We start from the raw sequence: 11046 nt of genomic DNA, 5'->3' as shown, positions 1-11046 counted from the left end.
AAAAACTTAAAAAAATAAAGTTGCCATCCAAGAGTCCAATGGACAAGACTGACCACAAGCTGACTTTTGGAAAAGTGTGACTGAAGAGTTTCCCAAAAGGCAAAACCACAGTAACCACAGTGTAATCTTGGAAGGGCAGATCTGGAATGTGGCTGTATTTAAGGGAGTGAAACTGAAGATGGTAGTTCTCACACTGAAGAGCAAAAAAATCACCAAGGAAACTTGCTCACGCCAGAAAGATGAGCTGCACCCCAGCCCTAGGGAACCTGTCTCTAGAAAGGGACTTAGGAATGAATCTGTGGTTTAAACATTTTCCAGTGGCTTTTATGTGCACCAAAGTTAAAGCACCTCTGGCCTAGAGCATAAAAAAGGAGCTGGAGGTGCTGATTCCAGGCAGTCAACAGGCAGCCACATTCCATTGCGGAACGCTGGAGTTTTAGGGCAGTGAATGGAGAAAAGGGGAAATCCGAGAGTAGGGGTGATCTGGACAGGTACCAATATGCAGTCCCATTATGCAAATAAAGTCTTTGCATATTTTTCACCAGAAGTGACTCTCATAAAATAAATCTCTCCAAATACTACTTTTGCTGTACATCTGGCTTTTCCCTTATTTTCACAGAAATATTCCCACTTTGTCCAATATATTTTTTTTCAGTGAATCACAATTAAAAAAAAGATGTACTTCTAATATCTAAGAAACAAACCAAGGAAGGACAAGAGCTATTAGGAGTGTTCTCTTTCTTTATTTCTTTGGTTTCTTAACACAAAAGACATGCATTCTATAAATAAAAGGAAGGAAGATTTTCTGGGAAACAATAAATTGGGAGGAATTCCCATAGTCACACCTCTGTGGTCAAGAGGCTGGTCTTCAGCCCCCATCTGGCTGTAATCTCTGATGAAATCCAGAAGAGAAGGCCCATGTGTTATCCGAGAAGGTGAAACACTCAAGGACAGTGAATGCCACAGTCCTCTGCTCAGAGCTGGGCTAGGCCCCAAGGCCCACTGAGCACAATGTCTACCCTATCTCCTTGTTACACCCTTTTCACAATATCCTTGGGTGAAGCTTCTTTTCATGGGGCTATTGGAAAGGCTCCAATACCAAAGAGCCAGACCAGCCATTTACAAACAGCCATTCACCATCAGACTGAGGAACCTACTGGGAGGGTGTAAATATGTTGGTGTTTGCTCACTAGTGCTCAGAGCCCAGATCAAAACACTGGCTTGATCTTACTTTGAAACACTGACCTCAGGTGCAGCAGTGTAAATTCTACACCAGGAGGTGGGATTGGACTCAGGAAGGCCACTACAAGAGCAGCAGGCCATGGGAAAATGATCTACCATATCCAGTGGCAAAATCTGGGCCAGTATCCTAAGGACCCACTCAGTAGCCCACAGACTGATTCTTAATACCTTCACAATCCAGGCTTGTTGGTGCTACTTCAAATTCACAAAAGGGGCTTGTAATAAGACAAGCACTGATACACTCCTAACAGGAAATGCACACCCCACCCACCTTCCGAGTCTACCCCTACAGGAAGGAGGGAGAAATGCTGGAGCTCTACCACCAGCCCAGGTTAAACGACATCCGATATCAGATTGTTGAGACATTAAAAATAAAAATATCATTTTCAAGTGCTTGTAGCAGAGGCCCAGCTCCTAAGTCGTAGGTAACAAAGGTACTTCCCTCTGAATACATGGCGATTGCACACACTGGTAAACCTGACGGTCCTGGGGTGGGGGAGACACCCCAGGCTCCACATTGTGCCTTTCTGAACAGGCTTCCAGGCCACCCCAGGCAGGCAGCAAAGGACAGGAAACCAACCAGGTGGAGACTGGAGCCCTAAGACCCAGTCTTGGGTTACAAGAATTGCATCTTCTTTTAGTCTCTACTGGAAGAACTTTAAAAAACCAATTTTGGCAGCAGCAGTTGAAGGACAGCCCCACTGCCCAGTGCACTGGTAAGAGAAATGTCCTCCTCTTTGAGTCCCACTGTGCTACATTAGGTCCCATCCAGGGAGAAGGAAGCAGTATGAAATCTTTCCAAAATGTAAAGGTCATTTGCCAAGATTAGAGGAAGAAATATAAAATCTGTTCTTTGCAGCAGCAAGAGATTCTTTCGGCCTTTAGTTATGTCATAAAAGCCAGCTGTGCTTGAATGTAAAGGTCCACCTTGCTGGTCAGTCTGCCCAGGGCTGGAGGGAGGCCAGACCCTTGGGATTGGCAAGTGGATGGAGGAGCAGTGGAATGGCAGGGCAGACAAGGTTACCAGACCAAGCCAGCCCACAGCTGGTAAAAGGAAGCCCCTGGTTAGATTCTAGAGGTGCATATGGTCAACGTGCCCCAGACGCATCACAATGAGGGCAATCATCCAAGAACAAGATCGACAGGCAAGTGAGAATCTGGCCGGACCTGCTGTTTCCTGCTGGTCAAAAAAGGAAGGAATGTCAGTGAGAGTGGGGAATCTGAATGAGCGCCATGGTGGCAATAGGAGGTAATCACAGGGGCGTCTGGAGCCCCCAGCCCCAGCTAGGAGCCCCCACCAAGAAGAGTGGCAGTAATTCAGCAGATAGCTCTCTACACCTATGATTTTAAAAGTCCTCTGACAGTGGGTGTGAAGACAAACCCCATGAGCACCTTACTACAGGCCCAGTCAAGAGTGTACTGATTCCACACACACTGGGGCTCAGAGGGAACCCCCAGCTTGATGCGAGGCCTCAGGACCCTGGGATCCGAATGTGGGGTGGATACCGCCCTTCTCCAGTTAGACGGTTTTCCATTTAAACACAGATTTGCCCTTAGTGTCTTTTACGCTTTTTTCTTCCTGCAAAAGTTTGTTCACATAAAAAAAAATTATTTTTCTTTCCAGTTTCTTTCAAGTGTTTCTTTGTTTAAATTTCCTTCAGTATCTTTCAAGTATCTTTTTTTCCCTTCTGTTCTCCTGGACAGATGGAAAAGGCCTCACTGAAATCCCAAAATTAGACATGGGGAAAACTTCTCTTCTCCCTGCTTACCCAGCAATGAGGACAGAATCCTTGGTGCCCCACTGTGGAAGAAGGAACGTGCCTGTGTGCAGCCCTCCACTGCTGTGGCCACACCATCTCAGGCACGGAGGACACTTGGGTCTGTCCTTTCACCCCCAACTACATCCCAGTTTCCAGCAGGCTTGGACATTGCAGTCTCCCCATGGCAAAGTGGCCAGAACTCGGCTGGAGAACAAGCAGGCGAAGGGGAGCATCAGATGGAAGGTCTTCTGTGAACAGCGGGCCCACAGAGAGGCGGTGGGTAGGAGCTGGGCCTGGATGGAGCCTGTGTTCGTGTGGACCAGAAAACAGTTCCACGTCACCAGCTGCGGGATCCAGAGGAGCTTGTTTTCCATGCTGTGCATCTTGATGACCCAGGCCTGAAGGTCACAAGGGTGGCACAGTAGGGGAGGGCTTAAGCACCTGGAAAAACTGTACCTCCGGCGAGCTCGCATTTCGCCACCTCTTCTGGTCCACTGCCTCTCCTGAGGGACTGTTCCTGGAAGGATGCGCCTATGTCTGTACCAGATCCCTGCCCCACCACATCCCCATCCTCTGCCTTAGATGGTGAGGAGAGGGATGCAGCCCACACCGACTCCTCCCTCATGGCATGCCATGGGGGCCATGAATGTCCAGCGGTCCGTCTCTGGGTCATACATCTCCACTGAGCTTAGGTTTGACTGTCCGTCGTAGCCCCCTACAGCGTAGAGGCGCCCACAGCTGGCCACCAGGGAGACCCGGCTCCGGCGCGTGTGCATGGGGACAATCAGGCACCACTGGTCTGCCACAGAGCTGTACATCTCAGCAATGCTGAGGAAGCCAGAGCCATCGTAGCCCCCGCAGACAAACATCTTGCTCCCCAGGGAGGCGGCTCCGTGCCGGCAGCGCTTGTTGAGCATGCCAGCTGCAGGGTGCCAGGTGGCAGTGTGGTGGTTGTAGTGCTCCACCTACAGTGGGGAGAGAGGCACAGGTACAGGACAGTCAGAGACAAAGCTCAGTCCATAGAGTGACCATTGCAGGGCACAGCAGCCCCCATGATGTCAAACTCCTGTGGGAGGCATGGGGATGAGGAGCTCTGCCAGTATTCCCTCTGCTGCAGGCCTGCTCTTTGGCGTATGGGGCAGGGAGAGGTCACCTCACCTGACCCTTTCTGTCTGCATCTAAGGAAACAAAAAAAAGGATGTGCCCAAGGATGCAATGCTAGGTAGTGACAGAACCTGTATGAGAGCTGGGTCTCCTGTAATCTCCAGGGCTTTCCACTGCGGCACTGACTGACTATGGAATGACTAGTAAATGGCTGTTGAGCCTTTTTTACAGAATAAATACAATTTCAAACAAATTATCCAAAAGAATACAACTGTTTGCAAATTTACACTTGTAGATTTGCAGTGTCTATGCAGTGTCCGACAGACAGTAGAACAGGGTGGTGGCTGCAGATGTGACTACCCTACACCCTTCTTTTGCGTACACTGGCTCATTCTCTGTAAGTTCAGAATTTCAGAAGACGCAGTGGATAGCCTGAAACCTCACTAGATGATACTTTATTCAGCTATGGCAAGGCTGAAGTTTTTTCAATTAATGATCTTCCAAAATAAATCTCAAAGACAGAAGAAGTAGGTGCCCTTATCCCAGGGGGAGCCCAGACTCACACTGCTGAAGATCTGCAAACCATCGTGGCCGCCTGACACATATATCCTGCCCTCAAAGACCGTAACCCCAGCAGCACTGCGATTCGAGCTCATTGGGGTCACCACTGTCCACCTTCAGGAAAGAGTCAAAATAGGAGGGAAAGCATGAGATTCAGGGTTCTTGTCCCCCCAAGATAGCCTAGCAGGGTTCAGGTGAATTGTGCTGGCCATCTCTCTACCTCTTATCACCTCTCCCACCACCTCTCTGACAGCTCTCCCTGGCTGCCGCCTCTCACCCAAGCTGCAAACCGACAGCCCATCTTCTCTGCTCATCTCCACGGCTGCTCAAAATCATTGTGTCTCATACAAGGCCTCTTTCTCTTACAGTTCTGCTCCTCCCTGCACTCCCTGCCTCGTTAAGCAGACGACCAGCTCTCTAGCTGCTGTACTTATAAATCTCAGTGCTGTTCTGGCTGCTTCTCCCTCACCGTCGACATTCCTGTGGTCCCCCAAGTCCTGGCTGGTTTGCTTCCGAGTCAGTGCTTGTTCCCATCCCCACTGCCAGTGCCCTACCCTGACCTCTCATCTGGACCACTGCCACAGCCTCTTTACAGGCAGCCTGGATTTCACACCAGTCCCATCCAACCCCACCCAGCCAGAGGGATTGCTTCTCCTGTACCTGGACCATGTCCGTCCAGTGGCTCCTCACTGTCTCCTCTAAGACAGTCCAGGTTCCGTCATGTGGTTTTAAACTTTTTTTATTTTTGAGACAGGGTCTCACTGTCACCAAGGCTGGAGTGCAGTGGTGCAATCATAGCTCACTGCAGTTTTGACCTCCCAGAATCAAGCAATCTTCCTGCCTCAGCCTTCTCAGTAGCTGGGACTACAGGCTCACGCCACCATGCCTGGCTAATTTCTCTCTCTCTCTCTCTTTTTTTTTTTTCGTAGAGACAGGGTCTTCCTATGTTGCCTAGGCTGGTCTCGAACTCCTGGGCTCAAGTTACCTTCCTGCCTCGGCCTCCCAAAGTGTTGGGATTACAGGCGTGAGCCACTGTGCCCGGCTCTTCATGTGGTTCTTTACCTCTTGGTCCTCATCTACCCTTCAGCTTCACCCCACACCATATGCTACCCACTCTGCTCCGTCTCCCATCCACACACTGGGCTCCAGCCCATGAGAGGATCATTGCTGTTCTCGATTACAGTGAACACTTTATCGCAGCCTCGCTCCTTGTTGTCTCCCCGCCTATGATGAGCAAACACCTCCCCCTGGCTATCCATGACAGGTCTCACCTTGGAAGACATCCCTGCTACCCTGTCCCTTCCTGCAACCCTGGGGAAGATGCAGGTTCTCTCTGCTCTGTGTCCAAGAGCTTCTGACACAGGCCTCCAGGGTAGGACGATCATGATGCAACCTACGGCCCAACCACACTGGGTGCTTTAAAGGATCTCAGACACCCAGCTTGCTGTCTGATCCATAGTAGACCGGTTAAGTGAACAGAATACTGACTTAAAGGCATCCTAATAAGTCCATTCAACTAATTTGTTTATATTTTATTATATAAGATGAGAGGATTCAAACACTAAAATGAAAAACTCGGGCTAACCTTGTCAATGTTTTTCAAAGAGTGTTCCACAAATGAGTCCCACAAGACGGTGACTGGTGTGTATTAAAAACCCGAGGTTAAACAGAGTTATTCACTACAGGGTTTCTTAGAGCCTTTAAAATGTTAATATATCTTATGGAAAGACAAGGACTCTGGCAGTTCAGACATCAACATTTTCCATGCCTATCTGACCACAGAACTTAAAAACTTTTTATTTTTTTTCCAAATCATATCCTACCCACTTTGGAACATGCTGTTCATCTACTTCTTATCCCCTCTTGCCTGTATTTCCATTAAAATGGGCTGATTTAGCTAAAAGGTACAGACCATTAAATAACTATTTCCAAGCATCTATGTAGACTATTTGTTTTAAAATTTTATTTACTCATTCTTTCACTTAACCAAGGGTTATTAAATATCTGGTATATACAAAGTACTATAGGGGAAAAAGGGTAAGACATTCTCTACCCTCAAGAAGCTTAAATTTAAAAAACTGCAGTTCTGATTTTTATACTGTTTATCAGCTCCAGTTGCCCCAAGGGAGTTGGATTCCTTACTTGTCCGTCTCAGGTGAGTAGGTCTCCACGGAGCTGAGGGAAGAGTTGCCATCGTAGCCCCCACAGACGTAGATCTGCCCGTCCAGCACGACTGTCCCCATGGCACTGAAACAGACAGAGCTGTCATCCCAGATGAGCCGTAGCCTTCCTGGAGCAGCCTCTCTTGCCCACTGAGAAACAAACCTACCTACTGCCTCTTTCTGCAACCTAAATCTCAGGTATGTGACTAAGTAAAGGCAAAAAACTGAGGTGACAGAAGCTGCCCCATCATTCCTCTTGTGCCCCACCCTTCTACCGCAGGCTGCCTCCCCTCCCCGCTCTTCTCTGTCCTTAATCTTTCTAAAATGCTCACCTTCCACCTCACCATGTGAAGGTTGAATTTACCTTGAAGGCCCAACGCAACTTCCTCTTTCCTCTTCCTCCCCTTTGTAAGAATTACTCTTTCCTGCCCCTACACTCCCTGAGTGGCTTATTACAGCCGTTGTTACAATCATTCATTCATCCATCAGATCTTTATCAGCTGGGGTTGAGAGTGGTAAGCAAGCCAAAGTTCCAGCCCACAAGGCACTTATGTTCTGACATTATAGGCTACCAGGAATCTATCTGCCACTTCTGTTTGTGTGTAATTTTTAATCAAAGCCTTGATCTGTCACTCAGGCTAGAGTGCAGTGGTACCATCAGAGCTCACTGTGCCTTGAACTCCTGTGCCCAGTCGATCTTCCTGCACTTCAACCTCCCAAGTAGCTGGGATTACAGGTGTGCACCACCACACCCAGCTAATTTTTTTTTTTTTGAGACAGGGTCTTGCTATGTTGCCCAGGCTGGTCTCAAAACTTCTGTCCTCAAGTTATCCTCTTGTCTTGGCCTCCCAAAGTGCTGGGATTACAAGAGTGAGCCACCACACCCAGCCAATCTATCTGCCACCTCTTAATAAGTGAGGACCTCCTGGAAGACAGGAAGGTCCTCACTTCATCTTCATCTGTGTGACCTTCACAGTGATAAGTATGATGTCCTGTATGTAACAGGCACTGAATGTATGTTTGTTGTGTTACCTCTGCTTTTTCCCACTCAATTCACATATGTTGTTTTCATCATGTGCATGGCCTCTAATTTATCTTAGTGGTTGATGCCACAGCTCCTGTTTGCTGTGCATTTACTACATGTGTCAGGTACTCTACATTTGCTATTTTCTTTTTTCTTTTTTTTTTTTTTTGAGACGACGTCTTGCTCTATCATCAGGCTGGAGTGCAGCGGCACAATGATGGTTCACAGCAATCTTGATCTCCTGGGTTCAAGGGATTCTCCCACCTCAGACTCCCCAGTAGCTGGGACTACAGGCACATGGCACCATGCCCAGCTAATTTTCTTTTTGTATAGACGGGGGTCTCACTATGCTGCCCAGGCTGGTCATGAACTCCTGGGCTCCAGCAATCATCCTCCTGCCTTAGCCTCCCAAAGTGCTGAGATTATAGGTGTGAGCCACTGTGCATGGCCCACTTGCTATTTTCAGCCCTTAGCACACCCTGCAAGGAAGGAAAGAGCACCATAATCACTGTACAGACAGGCAGCTATAGCTTGGGGAGGCTGAGGTCTCTCCTCAAGACTGCCCAGAGAGAGGCCTGCCTCAGATTTAAATGAGACAAGCCCAACTACCCAACTCCTCACATGCCAAGTTTTTCTAATACCAAAGACCCAGGGGTCTGGTGTAATCATGTAATCTTCCACTCTACACAAAGCCTTATAAGGAATTCAGCATGAATGCCAAGCTGTATTTTCAAATGTGATGCTGGTGAAGATTAAAAATGAATCTAGGTTTCTAACAAACAGGAAAATAAAACATACCAGGCTTAATGCTACCTTTTTTTTTTTTTTTTGAGACAGAGTCTCATTCTGTCAACCAGGCTGGAATGCAGTGGCACGATCTTAGCTCACTGTAACCCTTGCCTCCCTGGTTTAAGCAGTTCTCCCTGCCTTAGCATCCCAAGTAGCTGGGATTATAGGCGCCCACCATGCCTGGCTAATTTTTATATTTTTAGTAAAGACAGCGTTTCACCACGTTGGCCAGGCTGTTCTCAAACTCCTCACCTTAGGTGATCCGCCCTCTGTGGCCTCGCAAAGTGCTGGGATTATAGGCGTGAGCCACGGTGCCTGGCTTGCTGCTACCTTTTAAATGTACATAGTAATCAAACTGATCCACAGAATGTCCCTTTCAGGGACATGATAACAGACCCCCTGGACCAGCCCAAAAGAGGAGAGGGACTTGCCTTAGGTAAGTACTGAGGGAAGATCACACATTTACTAGACATGATTACTATCCTTCTGGACACGGACACAAACATAAAAATTACATAACAAAACAGGTGTTGAACAATATGAAAATGAATTAAGAGGTGCCACAAAACTGCATGAGATTAACTATCAACTAGGTAGTAAAGGTGAGTGTGAAGAGGAGAAAATGCTGATTAGCATGGACTGGAATAGTCCAGTGTAAGAAAGCTCTATGGGATGGCATAGAACACTGGGGGAGATGGGAAGGAAAGATGGCACGATGTCACTAACTGGCAGGACAGACAGCTGTGTGGGATGTCAGGAGAGAAGTGACTAGGAACGCTTTAAGGGAGCCTATAATTTAAAAGGGATGTAATGGAACCGGGCCCACACTAATAACAGGGTATTAACCACAGTGAAGGAAAGGAATACCCAGAGGACTTTCCTCCAAGACAGCACTCTAAACCAAGTAACATCAAAGCAAGGAAGTGGTCCAGAGCATACACACAAGGAAGGACAGTTGACTGCAGTCAAAGCAAAAAAGCTACTCATGGTTGGGGACATGGAGCAATGAGTCACTCAAACACAGGAAGCTGCAAAGTATCCAAGCAGCAAAAGTGGGGATGGTGGGAGGAAAGGACTCCCAACGCATTCTTGGGAGGGGCAGATCTTACGTATTTTTTTCTTCCCAAAGGAACCTACCCCAATGTTTTGTGAACTGGTCTCACCAGTACAAAGGCAGATCCCTCCCAGCTCACATCCACATGTGAACGCTGCTGGATGTGGAACAACATTAGGCATATGTCAAGGAAGCTCAATGTGTAAAAGCGATCAATGCAGAGCTGTCCTGGGTAATGGGCAAGGGGGCCCTGGGCAGCTTTCCTCTCCCCTCCTTGGGCTGCGCCAGCCTTTCGGCTGCCCACACGTGTGACGACTCCATCATGTGTCTGACATAATGAAACATGCCACCTGTTGTCACCTCAGCCTTAAGAAGGCTAAACACAGGCACCAGGATGTCTTCTAATCCCACTTCTTATTCGGGCAATATAAGCAGAGAAGTGGAGGGAGCAGGTAGCTAGAATGTACTGAGTGACATACCAACTTGGCCCACCTTGCAAATACCTATGTTTTCCTGTCTAGGAGAATGTGTGTGACCTAAATAAAAGAACACTGCTTTGGTTCATATTCTCCCCAGGTAGTGGAAACTCATGTGTGAGGGGAGTCCTGGGGAAGGAAGGTATACAGAAAAACACCTTGGATTTCCTTTTATCACTAATAAAGGTAAATCCTCCTTATTCTTCAAGTTTCAACTTTAATCCCACCTCTTCCCTGAAATCTTCCAGAAGTTCCAGTCCAGTTTCTCTCCCTCCTTCAATCTTCCATAATACACATTTCCAGTCCTTATCTGGCACTTAAAATAACAACACAACTTCCACATGTCCACGTCTGGTCTCCCCAAGTTCCTCAAAGGACAAGGCGGGTATTTTACTTTTAAGCAGATGGGGGCTTGCTCCCAGGAGGTACCGGCAGTGGCTGGCCTGGCTGCAGGAAACTCCTAGGCCAAAGCTTGTATTTTACTTTACTGTGTGCCCCTGCTTTTCTAGCATGGCGCTCCCCAGGTGCTCAGTGTGTATGTTCGGGCTGCACGTGGCTTCCAGAATACCTTCTCTTGCTATTCATGCTCCCCACTCTGGTCCATGTGTCTGTCTCCGGGTTGTACGCCTCCACAGTGCTCAGCCGTAGCTGGCCGTCATATCCTCCAATGGCATAGAGAAGCCCGTTCACCACAGCCACGCCAACACGGCTGCGGGCTGTTGTCATGGGACGGCACCTCTCCCAGTGATTGGCGATGGGGTCGAACACTTCCACCACATTCAGGGAATCACCTGCATAAAAATTTGCTACTCAAATTAAAACAAATGAGACCACTTGTTTAGATCACAGCTATTGGGCATTGATTATACGGAAC

The 11046-nt window shown here is 48.0% G+C and overlaps 1 protein-coding gene across 6 annotated transcripts in view; it reads right to left on the bottom strand.

Annotated features, from left to right (window-relative positions):
- Positions 1–723: 723 nt before the first annotated feature.
- Positions 724–11046, bottom strand: part of KLHL18 (kelch like family member 18) — a 60451-nt gene continuing 50128 nt past the window's right edge. For 2 of the 6 annotated variants that reach the window (XM_077992517.1, XM_015131105.3), the window contains 4 exons: positions 10741–10978; positions 6810–6914; positions 4670–4781; positions 724–3967 (listed from right to left, as the gene is read on the bottom strand). In XM_077992517.1, the coding sequence (XP_077848643.1) occupies positions 3581–3967; positions 4670–4781; positions 6810–6914; positions 10741–10978 (842 nt within the window). In that variant the 3' untranslated portion in view covers positions 724–3580. Of the gene's footprint in view, positions 3968–4669; positions 4782–6809; positions 6930–10740; positions 10979–11046 lie in introns of all 6 variants that reach the window. The other 4 variants (XM_077992518.1, XM_015131106.3, XM_077992515.1 and 1 more) reach the window with 3 other exon arrangements.

The sequence above is a fragment of the Macaca mulatta genome, chromosome 2 (assembly GCF_049350105.2).
Source record: "Macaca mulatta isolate MMU2019108-1 chromosome 2, T2T-MMU8v2.0, whole genome shotgun sequence".
Lineage (NCBI taxonomy): Eukaryota > Metazoa > Chordata > Mammalia > Primates > Cercopithecidae > Macaca > Macaca mulatta.
This window is presented reverse-complemented; position numbering and strand designations above follow the sequence as displayed.